At 35.2% G+C, this 18983-nt stretch overlaps 2 protein-coding genes across 2 annotated transcripts in view; one reads left to right on the forward strand and one right to left on the reverse strand.

Annotated features, from left to right (window-relative positions):
- LOC136820131 (abl interactor 1-like) overlaps positions 1 to 7270 on the reverse strand; it is a 15786-nt gene extending 8516 nt beyond the window's left edge. Inside the window, exon 1 of the mRNA XM_067076369.1 lies at positions 7091 to 7270. Within this exon, the coding sequence (XP_066932470.1) occupies positions 7091 to 7224 (134 nt within the window). The 5' untranslated portion in view covers positions 7225 to 7270. The remainder of the gene's footprint in view (positions 1 to 7090) is intronic.
- A 5644-nt stretch (positions 7271 to 12914) lies between these two features.
- Positions 12915 to 17788, forward strand: LOC136820132 (ADP-ribosylation factor-like protein 5B). The gene is made up of 9 exons (XM_067076370.1): positions 12915 to 13195; positions 13467 to 13527; positions 14823 to 14877; positions 15094 to 15186; positions 15562 to 15645; positions 15849 to 15899; positions 16345 to 16419; positions 17090 to 17115; positions 17270 to 17788. The coding sequence occupies exons 1-9, from the start codon at positions 13147 to 13149 to the stop codon at positions 17313 to 17315; spliced, it is 540 nt and encodes a 179-aa protein (XP_066932471.1). The 5' UTR covers positions 12915 to 13146; the 3' UTR covers positions 17316 to 17788.
- Positions 17789 to 18983: the final 1195 nt, after the last annotated feature.

An 18983-nucleotide genomic window follows, 5' to 3' on the forward strand; every position in this document is an offset into this window, starting at 1 on the left:
ACCCAATCTTGAATCATCATTATTATCATGAACATATAAACGACTGGACGTCTATCTTCCATTGTGTCTTTGAAGCGAGCTTCGTTGCCGTCTGTATTTCAAAATTGGTATAAAAAATCTGACAATATTCCGTCACAATTTCATTTCTTGGAATTACTTAGGTAAAAGGATTCATAGAGCTTGAACATTAATCATGATTCACAAAAGAATTATTCTAAATGTTTTAGTAAGTTTGCAATATATTATATCAACATTTTTCAACGCAGAAATGCAGAATTTCAACTACGTGTTTTGAATCACTTTTGTCACTCCAATAATCTTTTTTATGACATGAAAAACATAGTATGCCAAAGTTGAGAGGCTGTGTCACAAGATTATCATATTGAATCCCTACTCTCTAAATTATTCCATACTTTTGAGTCCAAATTAAGAAATTGTCGCAATTTGACAAGCTGATGATGATTTTGCCTCGGTTATCTTTGTCACGATATAGATAAAAGACTTGAGAAGAGTAGAACAACAGAGACTTTTGTCGAAGTTTTGACGTTGTTAGCAAGTTATTCCCAAGAGGTATATCATCAAAATTTATTGTTTTATTTTATGACTTTAACGAGGCAGCAACGAAGCTAGCAGTGTTATCTTCAAAAATACAAAGGAGATGGATGTCCAGTAATTTATACGTTCATGATATTCTAAAGAATACGGTTTTTGATGTTTCTTGACGTTTTGAATTTTGATGTTCACAGAGCTTTTTGAGACGCGTTTCGTTTCAGAGCGAAACAAACTGTAACGTCTGAGCATATCTAAACTTTGTATAGTGGAGTCTCTTTAAGTCGAATCTCTGTAACTTGAATGTCTCTTAACCTTTCTTCATAACTCGAAATTTCCTTTACTCAAACAAATTCGTCTTCCCCGCGCATGATCGAGTGATAGGGTATATCGAAAAAATAGTTGCATAGGACAAGGAGGTATAAAGAAAAACAGGAGTTGATATGTCGGTAATTGGTTGTTGAAGTCTTTTTATTTCTTTCATGAAATGTATCAAAAGAAATTCTAAGCTCACCCGATGAAATCAGACTTTTTAGTAGAACTCAAGTTTTCTCTGAACATTCTAATTATCAGTATTGAAGATTCTAGCCTTTTAATATACGAAAATTAGATAAAACTTCGTCCACGCGAAACAAGTTTCTGTTCCATTTCGTTATCCGTTCAATTTTGTTTTAAAAAGATATTTTCTCAAGCCAGAAAATGAAAAGTCCTTTATAAGCGCACACGATTTCAGACTGAATTTGTAGACATAAAGTCGCTGGAGAATTTTAGAGGAAAGTATCAAGCAATAGAGTTCACCTTAAAGAAAACATTGATCAAATAATCTTATCATTTGATGAAGGTTTGCCAAGTTTACAGGTCTTTTTTTGAGTCCAAATATTTTCTTACTCTGGTGTCAGAAACAATGAATCTCGTCTCATTTAATTTCTAAAGCTTAAATGAGCCAATAAGATTTCACCTATGGATAAAAGAGCTCATTAAAGATATGAGCGTGCATACATCGTAACTTTTTTAATCGTAGGGCGAGCTTGGTTACAATAGCATACTTCTCCTGTTTTTCTTTATACCTCCTTGAGGTATTTCGAATTTTAACACATTCGCTGCCAAATACGAGTATACTCGTATGCTTAAGCTTGGTACTCACTTGTGCAAAAAATTGCGTTTAAGTGCGTCTAAGTGCGCTTAAGTGCGTCAAACACATTTTTGCTTTCTAGTGAGTACGTTTGCTAAACGAAATTAAGCGCACTTAGACACACATATACGCACATGAACGCCTTGATTTTGCTAGGCGCGCTTAAACACGAATATAAAAAAAGTTTCGATATTTCGACGCGATCATCAAAGAAAACACTTTTCAGTTCTTTTGAATTTGAAGAGAGAGGGGGATTTTTTATTGCGTTTAAGTGCGCTTAACTCCTTTTTCACTCTCTTTCATTCAAATCACTTTGCAGTGAGTACATAAATAGCGTTTAAGTGCGCCTAACTGATAAACGCACTTAGACGCACTTAAACACAATTTTTTGCACAAGTGAGTACCGGGCTTTAAGAGCCTTTGATAAGATAACTTTGATATAAAAACTTTTGCTTTTCTTTCGGATTTTTTGAATCAAAGTGAAATTCTAAGTCCATTGGTATATTAGTATAAAATTTCAATTTTAAGGCATTTAAAGCATAATGGAGGCCACAAATTTTCAATTTCTCAAAAGGTTTAAAATAGCTCTTGGCTCCACCGCAGAGACTTGAACAACGCACAAAATAACTACTAACAGTTAACAAAACGTACTCCGCGGTTTTTTACACGAAGAAGGCTACTGAGGTGGATATGAGTAAATATGCAAGGAGTAAAACGTGCGCAACGCACTCAGTTAAACTTCAGTTGCTTCAAATTATTCAAAGGCCAAATTTTAGCAAATCAAATAAAAAATCTAGTGCCCAGATCCCAAAAACCTTTTTTTATAAGAATGAAAAAACCCCAGATATTCACCCAAGGAACAAGTGTGCCAAATTTCAGCCAAGTCTGATCGTTTTTGAAGTTTCAAGGCTGCGCCAAGGTTCATCATATATTGACGCTGTGTCGACGAATCGAGATTCTATCAACGAAGACAAAAGTAACTATGACGACCATCCAAGATCTTGGATGAGGTTCAAAGTTGATATTCTTATTCCCGTTGTTGAAAACACAACAAAAAAATATCATCAATGCTTTTTAAAAAGAGTCAGTGATAGAGAATCACAACATAAAGTCTATTATTTCGATTCAATTAAAAGTGACATTTCAATAATTAAAATAGTTTAGTAATTACTGTTATACATTTGGGGATTGTGTAAAAGATTTATTTCGAAAGAAACTCACTTCGATTACACTTTGGAGGTTTCTGGGGAATTCGTAAATAGTAAACTGCATACTGATACAGTCGGCTAGACATTATTAAGGTAATATTTGCTCTTCATCTTTGATTCTTTCTACAATGATTAGATTGACACATGCGCGAAACATCTCCAACACTAAAATTAGTGGGCTGAAATTTGATAAGTAATTGTTAACTGTTTGCATTTCCCTTCGACTTAAAGTTCGAGCATCTTCTCACTTTTTTACTAGGGTAAGCATTTATTTTTCTTTGGAGGGGCTGTCTGGTTGGTATTTTACAGACCAGAATGTAAACTTGACTGAAATCATGTTTCGACTGGTTGACTTTTTTCCGCTGAAGGGTGATTTGTCGAAGAAAGAGATCAGTAACAGAATATATTCGTTCCCGTGAGTATTTGGCACTTTGCAGAACGATCTGTAAAATACATGTTCATTGCCTGCTGGAACTCAGGAAATACTGGAGCTTTTGACTTGAAATTCTTCCTAGTCATAAATATTGACCATCTAAGACAGTGTGCAAAATTTTACAGATCGGTCCGTATTCTACCTGAAATACTCACTCTCAGCACCAACACCAACACCACTCGTCTGATTTTGCTGAAATTTGACCGCAAATGTGTACTATCAATACCCAACACTTGTCAAAATAATAAGTCAATAACATTTACCAATCAGTCATTGCAGTATCCCAGGGCCGATTTAAGCAAAAAGGGCATATTTGGGCCGTTCTGTAAAATACACGATACCAACTCTTTGGCGTATATATCAGTAAGGTAAATGGAAAAAAGGATGGAATACACCGTGACGAGGTTGAGATGCCAATTCCTATTTTGTGCACACTTACAAGATTTAAAGTCAATAGACCTTTTCATAAATTACGTCACGAACATCACTTGCCTCGTATTTCTCGTATTTCCATGATGATCATATTCCTTGAGACATTAAATGATTTTTTATGAATAGAAAGTAGTTGTAATAAAATCTGCTGGCCAATAAATTCAAAACGAGGCAAGAGATGTTTGTGACGTAATTTATGAAAAGATCTATTGGATAAATATTTCAAAAGTTATCAAAAAAGCCATAGATGCTCGAAAGGTTAAAACAATGAAAGCAATGCGTTTTTGACGACGGATTGAATTTAGCGTTTTCTTTGTGGTATATTTTTTTAAATATAGCAAAAAAATTTCACTTTCATCCTGGAATTTGTATAAAAACAAGACGAGCCAACTAAAGCCGCAAAATTTAGGTAGGATTTAGCAGCTTGAAAATCCTACGTAGGAAATTCGCTTTTAGCCCTGTTTAGCCCTTCGGGATTTTACTTCATTTAGTTGAAGGCTTCAACTTTGATTTCTGTCAATAAAAACGCTTTTTTATAAGAATAGGTTTTATAAGAATGTCCATGATAAAAATGGCCAAAAAATTAAGAATAATGCTAAGAATATCACCATCATGGAATTTTGCTACTCAAGCTAAGAATACCATTTTTAGAGCATTTTCAATTAAAAAATGTCAATTACCCTCAAGTAAGGCTCACTCCTTTCACAAAAATGCCATTTTATGCTTTAGACGTTTGTACTAAATCTTAAATCTAGCCTGAAGTAGGATCCCAACCTACGAATGCTGTAAGAATATTCTAGGATGATTTTCCCAAAAAAACTAAGAATATCCATGATGAAATGGATTTACACCATTCTTATAAAAAAGCGTGTAACCTATTTGCACATTGACTTTTCTTGGCGTTGAGAAAAAGCCAAATAGTTAACAGGATGTGTTTCGACTATCAGAGAAAGGTCTTGTGATTTGAAAATAACTTACTCTATCGAAACCCATTAAATTACAAGCTCAAAAAGCTAGACACGAGACTCCTGGATGGGAAATGAAGCCACTTATTTCCCTTTCTATAAGCTTGACCCGTGTGGTTTTCACACAAACAAAGGTTGTTTTTTTTTTTTTTTATATTTTGCTTTTTTTTTATAAGCAAGTGTCTGCCCCTACATCAGGCTCGCATTATGCTTAGCATTCTATTGTTCTCAAACAATAGAGCCATTGTTTAGGTACCAAAAACTGAGCCTGCATATGCTTATAAACGTTATGCTTATAAAAGAAAAAACATGTATTTGGGTATGAAGCGGGACAGTGGAAGGGTGTGGCGTGATTCGGATTTGGGTACGAAGTGGGACAGTGGAAGGGTGTGGCTCAATTCTTATTTGGGTACGAAGCGGGACAGTGGAAGGGTGTGGCTCAATTCTTATTTGGGTACGAAGCGGGACAGTGAAAGGGTGTGGCATAATTCGGATTTGGGTACGAAGCGGGACAGTGGAAGGGTGTGGCGTGATTCGGATTTGGGTACGAAGCGGGACAGTCGACAATCGTCGTCTTGGGTACGAAGCGGGACAGTCGAAAAAAGTCGTTCTGGGTGTGACGCGGGAGAGTCGAAAGTGACAGAAATCTTTTGGTCAGTAAAATTGTTGTTTGGAGCAAAGCGGGACAGTCGCTTTCACTGTCCGGGTTATACCCATGTACCACGCTAACCCGACCTGATCCCAGGATCCTGCCATTCTATAAGCCAGCAAAAACTAAATGACACTTGTAACTTAAGTTTCTTACCATTTTCCATTGAAAACAACCAAAAACATTGCTACTTCCCAAAGCTGGATCGACCAAAACAAATTATCTTCCAAGATTATGGCGCCCTTTTGGATCTATTGTTAAGGCCATCTAAAATGGTGGAAAGAGTTGCGGAAAGACAGAGGCGCCCGCTGCTTTGAGGGTGGTAACGCCAAAACGGCCAATATGATCTTCCAGCAGAAGGCGAGTTAATTGCCGCGCGAGTTACGTCATGCACCTCACCGCAGCGCACAACGAAGCGTGTTTCAATGAATATCATTAATTATAAGAATATCTTATGTGCTTACCTTCAGTAAACTTTGAGTGCTTCATTGAAAATGAAGAAGGTAAGAAGATAAAAAATGCGCTGGATAATTTTCATTGTAACAGTTTGGTCAATCATCGCTGAAAGTTTGAAAAAGTTTTTCCGACGCAAAAAAAAAATCTCAGCCAATTAAAAGCACAGTGTGCTTATACTTACTATGTTTGCTACATTGTCTAGGCTAAAAAAAATGCGAAAAGACACGAACGCCATTTTTTAATGAGTGATGTTATGATTTTTTTGATTGCGGCCGCATACAGGAACTCGCCAAATGTTCCTAACTGAAATTTCTAAAAGTCTTTTGTTATTCTGTAAATATTTCTTTTTGGATTAAAAAATTCCATCTTTTATTGTTCTAATGATTATAATATTTATTTATAAGATACTTTGTTGTCTTTTGTGTAAACTTGCATATGTTTTGCATACTTTCCAACTAAATCCAACCACAGCATTTTTGTTCCTGTATTTTTGCATACAATTCAAGATGGGGGATGGAAAGGCGAAAAGGTCTATATGGCAGATGGAAAGGCGAAAAGGTCTATTGAAATTTTCCTGTCAAAATTCATTAACGCGGTAGGACCAATACCCTGAGGGCCGAAAATAAGGGCCACTTTAACAAGGTTAACACATGCGCGCGCACATTTAGTTTGGCAAATTAAAGATGGCGGCATAAGATTCTGTTGATTGCCGACTTGATTCATCGGTATTTACTAGATCTTAAAAATACGACAAAATTTACTACCCACCGACCGACCGATTTGAAGATGTTTTCGGACCCGAATGGAACATATTTTTGATTGCCGCCATAAAATTTTTACACACACCGAGTAAATTTTGATTTAAAAATACAGTTGACGCTCTCCAATTCGATCTTCAAGGGGAATTGGATTTTCATCGAATAAGGGAGCTTATCGAATAAGGGAGCGTCGTTTATAAGAGTTTCTTGTTGATACGGGGACTTTAAATTTCATCGAATAAGTAAGGGAGCGCCTATCGAATAGTAGGAATAACGTCGAATTAGAGAGCGTCAACTGTATGTACTCAATTTTCATTTCAAAATAAGTACTAAATATTCCTCCCTCAATTTTCATCTGTTTCACTTTTTTTGATGTCATTAACTGCCTGTTTATTAAAGCTGAAACTGTACGATAAAACAAAATTGATTTGTGGCTGGTGAAAAAGAGGTAAAAAAAAGAACTTAGATCTTTTTAAAACGAAGTCAATACAACAAATTATAAACTTACCTATTGGCATAGTTCTCACGGCAGTAATTTGATAGAACAGATAAGTTTTTGTGACTATCCAGGAGTGCATTTCTCCCCTCCGGAATTTCTTTTTCAAGCAAAGAAAGAAGCATCGCATCCATTTCGTCCGCCATCTTGACTTGGGTGTTTTGAGTAGCTAGTCTACCAACCACTCTTAGCTCGATATTTTTTCCTTGTACTCACGGCAAATCCTCGCAGCTTCTTACGAACTTTTATAGAGCATTTGAGTAAAGCTTTTTATGTTAGGGACTCAAAAGGGTAGGAAATAAAAAAAACACTATTTCACAACCGCAAAAGAATCAAAAAACACAATCAACCAAATTCCGTCATCTTGATGTTCGCAAGTAATTTTTTCGGTACGAATATTTTTTTTTGGTCCTGAAATATATACGGTGTTTGTGTTTCTGTGTTTTATTTCTAACGGAGCTGAATGTAACAGATAAAAGACTTATTATTGGGTTATTTTTTAGAAAGGAAGCGATAAAAGGGAAGGTTGATATGGTGGGTGCTACTTGTGGTGGGGAGAGTGGGTTTAAAAAATTTCAGACATAAATTCTCTTTTGTTCCAGGCTTGGGGGGGGGGGGATTTGGAGGGGGTACAAACGGTTGGCAAACGATATCATACTCCAGGATGCAAGTGAAATTTTTCAATCCGCGGACGTAGACGGGGGTTCGGTTATTATCAGTTAGGGTTAGGCGATGGGAATTTGATGTTCTGTTTACCGTCGACCGCCCGCATGCTCTTGAGCCGCCGCTCAAAAAAGTTCATTATTTCTTAAAAACTCATTATTTTCTTCTTTTCCTGTGCCAAGCTATCCAAAACACTCAAAGTGAATCAAAAATAACATCTGCGCTAACAAAATGTGCGCCTTGAGTAAAAAACATGGTTCCAATCACGTCCGCGAATGGGGCAGGCATTTTTTTAAGCAGTGGGCGGCATCAAGGGCGTTTTAGAAATTCGCGTTTTAGACGCGTCTCGAACGCGTTTGAATTTTCGCGCATGTCATTTTGATTCCGAAAGTGAAAGCAGCTCGATTTCACGGTGGAATTCAACTTTGTTGGAGATTGGAAGCACCAGGTAGGAATAATGAATAATGAATAATGAAATTTTGCCGCATCAAATATTTTTTGAAACGTGACGGTAAACAGAACATCAAATTCCCATCGCCTTAGGGTTGGAGCTCGAGAGTCACAATGTAAGGCCGAAGGCCTTCTTAGGGGCATTTGTACCCTGTGATCCCGTAGGGATCCTTGTAGGGGCACCGGTAGGACTGGGAGCTTTCTTAATTAAGGTCTGAAAATTACACGCTATAAATATTTGTGAATGACAGCTTTCTGTCGTGTCTCGTGGCGCAAGCGGTTAGGCATTGGGTTTGTAAACTAAGGTTACTTGCATTTGGTGGTTCGAGCCGGGGTCGGTGACTTGTTTCACCGGTACGGGCAAATTTCAGAAAAATACTTAGAAAACGGTTAGAAACAATTGAGAAAGATAGAAAATCAGGATAGAAGATAGGAAAGTAGAAAATAGGGGGGAAATAAGAGACAATGCATCCTGGAGTATGATATCGTTTGCCAGCCGGTACAAACAGGGATTTAGAGGCGGCAATCACAAATATCTTCATTTCACGTCCTTATTCGCAGTCTAGCAAAAAGTTAATTCTTCTTTCAGAAAAAAGACTATATATACTGTCTGAAACCTCTAATAGCAACTCCAGAAGATTTTTCAAATTTTAATATTTTTTTCGAATCCTATCTTGTAGAGCTTTGGAAAAGAAAGAAAATGAGGGCAAGGGTCATAGGCCTCCAGAGGATAAGTGGTTGTAAAGATATTCAAATTTTAGTGTTGAAAACTTGACTAAACCAGACGTCCGCGCTCGATAGGATTGATCATCGGAACGGCTCGAAGACGGATCGATATGTGATCGATGGATTACTTAACGATCCGGATAGGAGATCGATGGAAGATTCAGCCATTAAAAAGTCTTGAGTATCGATCCTTCGTTGATCCATTATCGAGTATTTCAATCAAGTATATCGATTCGCCATCGATCGTTAATCGATTTGTCATAGATCGTTAATTGATTTGTCATCGATCGTAGATCGAGTATGAGTCAATAGGGTATCGATAAGATCGATAAAAGATCGATGATAGATCGATAAATAGTCGATAACTAATCAAAAGCTTTAAAAAATCTTGAGTATCGATCCTCTATCAATCTCCTATCCGGATCGTTAAGTAATCCATCGATCACATATCAATCGAGCGCGGATGTCTGGACTAAAAATGTCAAAAAAAAGGTTAGGAAAATAACTTGGAAAAATAGACCTTTTCGCCTTTCCATCCCCCATCTTGAATTGTATGCAAAAATAGAGGAACGAAAAAGCCGTGGTTGGATTTAGTTGGAAAGTATGCAAAACATATGCAAGTTTACACAAAGATTAAAAAGACAATAAAGCATCTTATAAATAAATATCATAATCATTAGAATAATAAAAGATGGAATTTCTCAATCCAAAAAGAAATATTCACAGAACAACAAAAGCCTTTTATAAATTTGTTCTTAAAGACATAGCATATTCTGTTTTCATGCCATTAAGAAATTCCACGAAGACGGATTACACACATCAAACTTTCAAAACACGCAAACTGAAAAGCAGTAATTATGACGTCACACATTATCAATGTTTTGATTTGATCATTTAGCGGCTCTATTCCCAGGAGAATAACTTACCGTCAGCCGAATAAGGATTATTTTTTACCTTCGCTGATGATTTTTCAGTTTGAATTTGTGTCTAATGTTATTGATTTTTGAAGTGCTAGTTCTAAGAGATGAGCGAATATAATTATTTTTAGTTTTCAAGAGAAGCAAATTTAATCTTTCTTCTACAAGATTACACTTTAATATAATGCCAATGTAAGTTTTATATTAATACTTTCTTTTTACATATGTTTTGCATACTTTCTAAGGAAATTTCACAACAGTAATTCGGCCACCATAATTTTTGCATACAATTCAATATGGCGGATGGAAAGGCGAAAAGGTCTATTCAAAAAATGGGTCAAAAAAGAAAAAAGAAAATTTTTCCAGTCATGCTTTTTTGATTTAGCATATCTCTTTTTCTAATGTAGCTAGAGACCTGAAATTTGGAGGGAGGATTCTTTGATGATATAACACTATTATCATATAAAAATATTTGTAAGGACTTTTTTCTTGCGTGATGGCGTGATCAGAGATTTCTTTTGGCGTGATGTCGTGATCAAGATTTTGGCGTGATGCGTGATAGGGCAAAAATTTGAGGCGTGATGCGTGATTTGAGCAATTTTCGTGATGCGTGATGGAGAAAAATTTTTTGCGTGATGGCGTGATTAGGGGTGCCGCTGGGGGGGCCTCTTGATATGAGTCAAAAAAGGTGGTAAGACCCATTTTCATTCAAGGGGCCTCTGGAAATGTAGGAACAAAAAGTTATAAGTAAAGAATAAGTTTTTCTGAAAGAAGAAACCCCAAATCAAAAGAAAATCCATTTCGGCAGAAATAAAAACTTTTTTTTGGGACATTTCCATGCTAAAGAAGCAAAAAAAGTTTCAGCCTTTTCAACTATTTGTTCCTCCGTTTCCAGAAACATAATTGTTCATCAACAGTTATACAACTATTTTTTCTCCCACGGAATTCAAATTCTTAAATGTTGCAAAAACGTTCTGCAATTTACCAATTTCCCGTCTAGCCCGTGTCCACAGTGGTTATATACCGCTGGAAAGCTAAGATACCATGAGATTTGGGTGGAAACACTTTAACAGTGGTTTTTATTGATTATGTACTGATCTAGAAGGGTGCGGGTATTTAAGGCTAATTTTTACAAAAAAGCGTCGGTCATTGGTCAATGTCCAATTGAAAAGGCCATTTGACCGACTGAAAATCTTTTGTGTCGGTCATTATGTCCAAATGAAAAGATGAATAAAACCATTAACTTGATTCGAGAGCAAATCTTCTGTCCTCTATTAAACTCTATTTTCTCTATTCTTTTTTTAATTGCCTCTTCGTAACTTTTAAGAGTTTCTAAGTTCTCTTTTATTGAATCGCTTTCTTCGTTACTTTTGGGAGTGTTTCCAAGATCATGTTTATCAAATCGTAACTTTTAAGAGTGTGTCTAAGTTCACTTTTATCGAATCACTTTCTTCGTAACTTTTGGGTGTGTTTCTAAGATTACTTTTATCAAATTTCCTTTTTCGCGTTTTTCGTAACTTTTACAAGTGTTTCAAAGATCACTTTTATATCAAATCGCTTACTTCATAGTTTTTATTTAGAGTGTTTCTAAGATCATGTTTATCAACTTAACACTTTCTTTATTACTGTATGAACCAGTTGCTCCAAGGTAACACTATCTTCTTATTGAGGTTAGAAAATATATCCTGCTAGTTGAAAAATTATGGCGACTGAATAACCGAGAGGATTTTGAGTCTGACCGACTGGATTTGATTTCAGTCGGACATAATGTCCAAGCAACCAAAAATATTTATTCGCAGCCCTGCATGCCTTTTGCTAGCAAACCTACAGTACAACCCAGGGAATGATAAAAAAGGAATGAAATGAATTCCTTTTATGTAATCTCGAACAGTGCAATCAATTTGTTTTTAGAGATGATTGACGTGATTGCGTGAAAAATGAATCTGGATACATAACAAGTGTTACAAGAGGCTATATGAAGGAAAAACTCTTAAAAATGACCAAATATTCCTTTGATTTTTGATTTAATGTTATAGCTTCTTTTCATTTATTGGTTGAATGAGACACATGTAGTCTCTAAATTTACTAAGAAAAAAGTGTTAAAAATTTAATGGTCATATATACAATGAATACAATGAAGAATCTAGGGGTGTGGTTTTTTTTAATCACCCTGTATTTTGCTCCAATTTTCTTGCATTTCCAAGATATTGAATTTTCTGCTCGTCCATTTGTTTTATTTTTAAATCTTTCACGCAAATTCCAGTATTACTCTGGTACTGTGCTGTAGGGATGACATAGTTCGCACCCCCCCCTTTATAAAGGGGGGGTAGCGATGTTCAGAAAATCTCAGAAAGGGGGGGGGGTAAGAGAATTTTTTCTAGAAAGGGGGAAGTTTTCAGAAAGGGGGGGTTCATCTAGAAAGGGGGGGTAAGATGTCAGTGGTATGTTTTTTTTGTGTTTTCCCAAATTAGAAGTTTTATTTTTAATTTACAATGCAACGTCTTCTTTATTAATTGTTTAGTATGTTTGAAACATTCGATTCAAAATGATTCTATTTTTTTCGCAATGCAGTGTGTTCTATTTTCTTTTGTTTAGAATTTGGGGGGGGGGTAGCATCAAATTTTAAAAGGGGGAAGAACCTAGGGTAGGGGGGGGTAGCTCTAGGGTAGGGGGGGTAGTGACCCCCTTCCGAACTAGGGATGATTACTTGTGTTTTCATATTTCAACACCGCCATAATATTAAGTATCAAATTGTAGCCATAATTACCCTAATAATTACCTAAATAATCTCCTCTTCTCCCTCAAAATAATGTTTAAATATAATACAATGAATGGGGAATTTGAACTGTATAATCTACAAGGGGATTTGCGATATATGGAAATATGCAGTGCTGCAAGCTTATTTTGTATACTTCATTGTTAGCAAAATTACTATGAGGGTCTTGATTTCCTCCCCTATATTTTAAGGGCACATTTTCTTAGGGTCTTCTTAGTTAGTGGTCTTTATCATTTTAGAGACAAATTTTTGTTCTAGGGATTTTTAGTTGATAAATCAACAGTGATAGTGATATAGAAGACAATAATTTTTAATATGTTGACCACTCTGTAATAGACTATTACTAACAAAATACCAAATATACTTGCATCACATCAGCATAATCATCTGGTAAAAAGATTAATGCAAAAGTTACATACAATATTGGATATAAAATCTATTTCTGTTTATGGTTGGTTTGTTTCATCTGTGAAAGACAAATATTTGATTGAGGGAAGAGTTTGAATCATTCAATACATGGCTCAGTTTGTTGTGTAATGGGAATTTTGTTATCTAAAGTTTGGTACTCATTTTTTGGGAGCAAAGGTATATGTTCAAGTTTGTTTATTTCAAGACAACACATATTTTTTTGGCTGTGGTTTAGTATGGAGAACATCTGTTTTATAATTTAGAGTTACTACTATAAACTATTGTTACAAGAAAATGATGATATCAATTTCTTGATTAGGTAGGGAAATTCAGTCGCAAGCTGTTATAAATTTCATTTCAATCATTTCTTTCTCCCAAAGTTTTAAAATCTTACATTACATACATTTTATGAAATTTTTAATTACTTTCTTGTTTCTTTTAATTTCAGAACATAAGGTCATCATAGTAGGCTTAGACAATGCTGGCAAAACAACCATTTTGTACCAGTTGTAAGTAAAGTAAAATTTCATTTCATCTTGTGACCATTCCCTGTCTGCCAAGCTCTTTTTGAAACCAACTCTTACATTTTTGGGCATTAGTTGTGTTCCCTATTGTATCTGTTGTTTCTGATCATCATAGTTATTATATCTTTGGACTCGCATTCTATTCAGCTTTCGATTGGTGTAAAAATAATTTTCGTAGTACCTTTTTTATCAAAAGTAGCAATTTTTCTTCTTCGTTTTTCTTCGCTTTCTTGGCAGAATTTTGGAAAACTAATAAGTGGAAACTATGAGCGCATTCAAATATCTTTCCAACGATACCAAACTTTTTATTATGCGACAATTGGTTGGAAAGTTATGGTCAAAAGTAATGGCCAAAAGTAAAAACACCGCACACCTTTTTGACACAGACTTAAATAAGTTATAGTACTCTGGGCACGTTCCACAGTATGATAAACATGTTATCTTTCATTGTAAAGAGTAATTTGTTACATACAGGAAATGATTTTTCATTCAGTTCATTTGATATTTATCTTTGTTTAATCTTGTCTTTGATCTGTTTAATTGATTACTTAATTACCTGTTGCATGTTCAGCAAATGACTTCCTAATTACATGCTGCTACCGTGTATTGCTGATAAAACCTATTTCCCACAGTGTGAGATTTTTCTAAAAATAATAAAAAATGTAAAAACTGTCAAAAGTCCCCTTTATTGGGCCATTCCATTTTATATCCATACAAGGGGGGGGGCTGGACGAACATTTCCAGGGGGTATAACGGAGGAGTATTTGTCCATTTTTCCAGGAGATAAAAGTTTATTCTAAAATTTCTAGGGGTTAAAAGACTGATTTTAGTTCGTCCACCCTTACTTTTAAGGTATGTAAAGAATTTTACAAGGGCTCTTTTGCAAATTTTGCCATTTTCCAGGGGATATCCATTTCTAAGAATCTTTATTTGTCTTAAAAAGGTTCGTCCACCCCCCCCCCCCTGTATGGACATTTAATGGAACAGCCCATTGCAGTGTTACAACGTTTCCATCTGTAGTAGAAAGAATTCCATCTAGTTGAGATACAAATGGATGATTTCCGCCAAGCGAGAGAGTTTTTGGTGGTTAAATGAGCCGTTAATCCCAAAATTTCTGTCAATATTCACAGTTGCAACACTACCATTGGGTTAAAAAAAAGGAAGTGTTATTTTTTGCGAAATCACTGATTTGGTTATGAAAATTGTGCCCAGCTCGCATTTGGACTTTTAATGGTTAATCACACCCTTTAAAGTAATAACAATTTTTTTTCTCATTATAGTTTGATGGGAGAGGTTGTTCAAACCACACCAACCATAGGATCCAATGTCGAAGAGGTTCGATCATTACTTTTGTTTACAAAAGAAAAACATGTCAATTTTTTCTTATACACGGTGGCCATAAAAATCTAAGAAGAATATAATAATGGAAATTCTTCATGATTTTATGAAAGTTTTTACGACCAATGGTCTGTCAACGTTAAGGGGGCAACGACGGCTTGAATTGACTTTTTTGCTTGCGTCAGATGAATCTCATATGATTTCTTTCACTAGGTGAGGTGGAAGAATATCCAATTTTGTATGTGGGATATCGGTGGTCAAGAATCCCTCAGAAAGGATTGGTCCACATATTATGCTACTGCTGAAGTAAGAGTTTGTTATAATCTTCCTTGTTGAGGATCCTAATGTTTAAATGCTATCCGAAGGGCTGCTCCCAAATAATGCATTTTTCAGTTCACGATATCTTGAGTGGTTTAGACTGATCCAAAAATTTTCGGAAAGAATAACTTAGTTATACAAGAAATGTGGCTTGGTCTTATTTTCATGTCAACAAGATATCTTTAGAGCGTTATATGACAAACTTTTTATGTGAGACCGCGAGCTGAGGAAACAAAAATGGTATCCCCAATCCCTTATTTTCCCCATTTCTTGATGACCACACCCGTTAAATATCTGGTTATAATTAGCAGATTGAACTTTCTCTGAATTATGATCTTATATTTCTTCTTTTTTTTTTCCTAGTTTCTAATCTTTGTGATTGATAGTACAGATCGTGAAAGGTTACACGTATCCAAATCTGAACTCTACAACATGCTGGCTAACGAGGTAACTCGTGCTTTGTGGTTCATAGTTATACTTTCATAGCAGTGATGTCCATAAGACTGTACTTATCCAATTAGCTTCACAAAGTCCCCCAAATCAAAAAGTCGCTCACTTTTGGATGTAACGCAATCTTTGAATAACTTGATTCAGCGTCATAAATTACATCAATTTAACACTTTTCTTTATATTATTCTATGGTATTTCAGGAACTGAGGCATGCCAGTTTACTTGTATTCGCCAACAAACAAGACGTTAAGGTAAGCATAAATCTTCCATTTCGTAATTATGTTCACTTAAGTCAGTCGTTATCATCCTCTGGAGTCACCTTGAGTCATCATTTTAATTATAATATAAAAGGTAGTTCTTGAGTATGTCCGTGACTGTACGAGACTGATTCATCTGACTAGAGAATACTCAGAACTCTGATTAAATGATCAAGTTAAATCTGCAATATTTCAGAATTTCCATATATTTATCAGCAGACACGTGTTTCGTACTTCCCAGAACTCGTCAGTGTGGCTCGGGTAAACGAGCATAGACTGATGTTGTCAACAGAGAGCTCAAAAGACCAAGTGATGAACTTTTCATAATCGCTTGTAAAAAGCGGGGTAGCAAAGCTTGACCCTCAACATAGTTGATCTAGAGTGGTCAAAGAACCAAAGTTCTATGCATGATATTCTCTATATTTCTTTTCTTTTCCAGGGTTCGATGACGATGTCAGAGCTGTCTGAACAATTGAATTTGACGTCCATACGAGACCACGGCTGGCATCTACAGGTACAATTATTAGATATACGGAATAATTATGAAAAGTAGGAAACGGATACTTTTTGTCCCAATAAACTTTTGATATATATTTTTCAAAATAGATAAAATTTGAATAAAAACAAATCAATAAAATAAATATACTTCAATTCTATAATTTCAAGATTGGCTCAAAACATATGGAAAGTATCGGAACTAAAGTAATTTTTATTAAAATTACAAACACAAATAACTTTAGTTCGAATTTGAATTCGAGTGCGATTTTGTGCTCAGCTCGTTGGAAAGATAATCTATTATTGAATAATTATTTACTTTTGAGAAATGTTTACAATGATTATGCTCCAAGTGTGAAGATTCACTCATGGAAAATTTGTAATTATAGCATGATTCTTTTAATATTCTCATACTATGATATTCCACTCAGGATTACCTTTTCAACGAGCCTACCTTTTTAATCGCAATGTCTGATCACGGGTTAAAATTCAATCTAAAGTTATCGGTATTATTAAATTTCTTGATTTAAAAGGACTAAAATAGCGGACTTAAGTTTCTTGGGTAAATCAAATCTTTCTCGGTTGAAAAGATAACATGAAACATAAGTCAAAGATCAGATTATCATTTGAATTTCTTTCTTGTTCTAAACTTCTATATAATTTATCTTTTTTTCTTTTTTTACCTTCAGGCATGCTGTGCGTTATCTGGAGAAGGGTGAGTTCAAAGTTTTTGTCTTTCTTCTTTCTACTTTACTACTGCTTTATAATTTATACGAATTTCGAATTATAGAGAGATTCGATTAGTAGAAGATCGAATTAGCGAGAGCCCATTGCATTGTTTTTGATTTATGACTTGATTTACTTTTTAGGCTATATCAAGGTTTGGAATGGCTCGCGCAAAGGGTGAACAAATGATTAGAACAGTAGAAGTTATAATTTTTAATTACCATTTTTATTTTTCTTGAACATTATTGAAGAAAAATAATTCATGATTGAGGTACATTAGAAAATTGTTTTTATTCAAAAACGATAATGAAATAACCTTAGTGGATTTTTAGCCTTTTTTTATTACGAATTATTTTTTGATTTGCTTTATTTTCGCGAGTATAAGTGAATGGATATAAGACTCATCAAGGTGAATGCAATATGTATTAGGCTAGTGAAAAAAACAAAAAGTGATTGACCGAGCTCAAGGTAAGACGGTTGACCTCGCTGTTGACTAGGATCAATAAAACGTCGTCGCTGCTTTGTCTCGTTGATTACTATCCATCTTACTTAACCTCGCTACTATTATAGTGATCCAGAATTGTTTCAGTGATAACCAATGCTATAAGGTATTTTCTTTTTTTGTACATAACAATTGTACATAAGTCGCACAAGTGTCTTTTCAGCTAAATATTTGCTGCTTCCAAGCGATTTAAAAATAAAAAACTTTGTGTCTCTGCAGATAGCGAGCACCTCACTAAAAACTGGGATTTTTCATCTCGTTTCTTAGTGAGTTCCACTTTGACGATTTTCAAGAAATAAAAGCCTTTCAAGTGTTTTGATGCAAATTCGATTTCTTTGCTACTGCAGGAGCTTCGAAAGTTAAAAGTGACGTCAAAAAATCGAATGTTTAGAGCCCGAAAACCCGGGCTCAAAACATTCAAAAAAGTCGCAAAGTCAGAAGTTAATTGCGTAGAAAAAACGCGGATGACGTCTAGTATAGGCTACTCTGCAGACGGCTTTTTTGAGAAATTTAAAGACTTTTAATTAAGCCTCAAAAAGAGCCAAATATCTACTTTATGGCTTTTCTATATGTTTAGTGTATTATACTCAAATTTGCCTTAGGAATATAAATTTTTCGGAGGGATTTTTCGGGTATTGTTTTTCAATGTTTTGGTGTACTTAGTTTATAATAGCAGACGATTTTCATTTTCAGTATTTTTATTTTTTTCCCTAATTACTGAACACACCTTTTGTTTTAAGCTGGTTAATCTGTTGAGTGAATAAACCTTTTCGACCGTAGTCGCGCGGTCAGGTACGTGCCACTTTATTATTTAATTTCCCCCCTAAACTCGATCCAATCCTTTTTTTACACCTTTTTCTATTGTCTATAGTTGCGAGAGAAAAAAACGGACAAAAAATACCTGCGCGGCAATAGACGATATCGGCTTTACATGAAAACTTAGATTTGATCCCCGAGAATTACCCACAATGCTTTGCGCGGAAAAAAGTTCACGGTAAATTTTTTTCCGCACAAAGCATTATGGGGAATTCTCGGGGATCAAATCTGAGTTTTCATGTTAAGCCGATATCGTCTATTGGCGGCTACGGTCGAAAAGGTGTATTAATTGTCTTCCATGTGACTGAATTTTGAAATTTTGGCAAAGCTTACAATGCATTTGGACATGTGCATAAATGTAGTCAACTTAAAATTCAGATTTAATAGAACCTTAAGTCATAGCAGCAATCGCCCATGAACGTGTTTTATTATATTTTTGGTGAGGTTTTTGTTTATTTTTAATATAATTAAGCGGTCTTGACTAAAACTTAGAATTATCATTATATTTTCTTGCTAATCCTGAGTTTTAGCCAAGACTT

Source organism: Clytia hemisphaerica, unplaced genomic scaffold (genome assembly GCF_902728285.1).
Source record: "Clytia hemisphaerica strain Z4C2 unplaced genomic scaffold, Clytia hemisphaerica genome assembly, whole genome shotgun sequence".
In the NCBI taxonomy this organism is placed as follows: Eukaryota; Metazoa; Cnidaria; class Hydrozoa; order Leptothecata; family Clytiidae; genus Clytia; species Clytia hemisphaerica.

Bases quoted from the DNA above. Each gene is read 5' to 3' on its own strand.
- LOC136820132 (XM_067076370.1), top strand. From the start codon at position 13,147: ATGGGAATTTTGTTATCTAAAGTTTGGTACTCATTTTTTGGGAGCAAA. The intron at 15,187-15,561 runs GTAAGAGTTTGT...TTTTTTTCCTAG, and splicing joins CATATTATGCTACTGCTGAA to TTTCTAATCTTTGTGATTGA. The intron at 15,646-15,848 runs GTAACTCGTGCT...ATGGTATTTCAG, and splicing joins ACAACATGCTGGCTAACGAG to GAACTGAGGCATGCCAGTTT.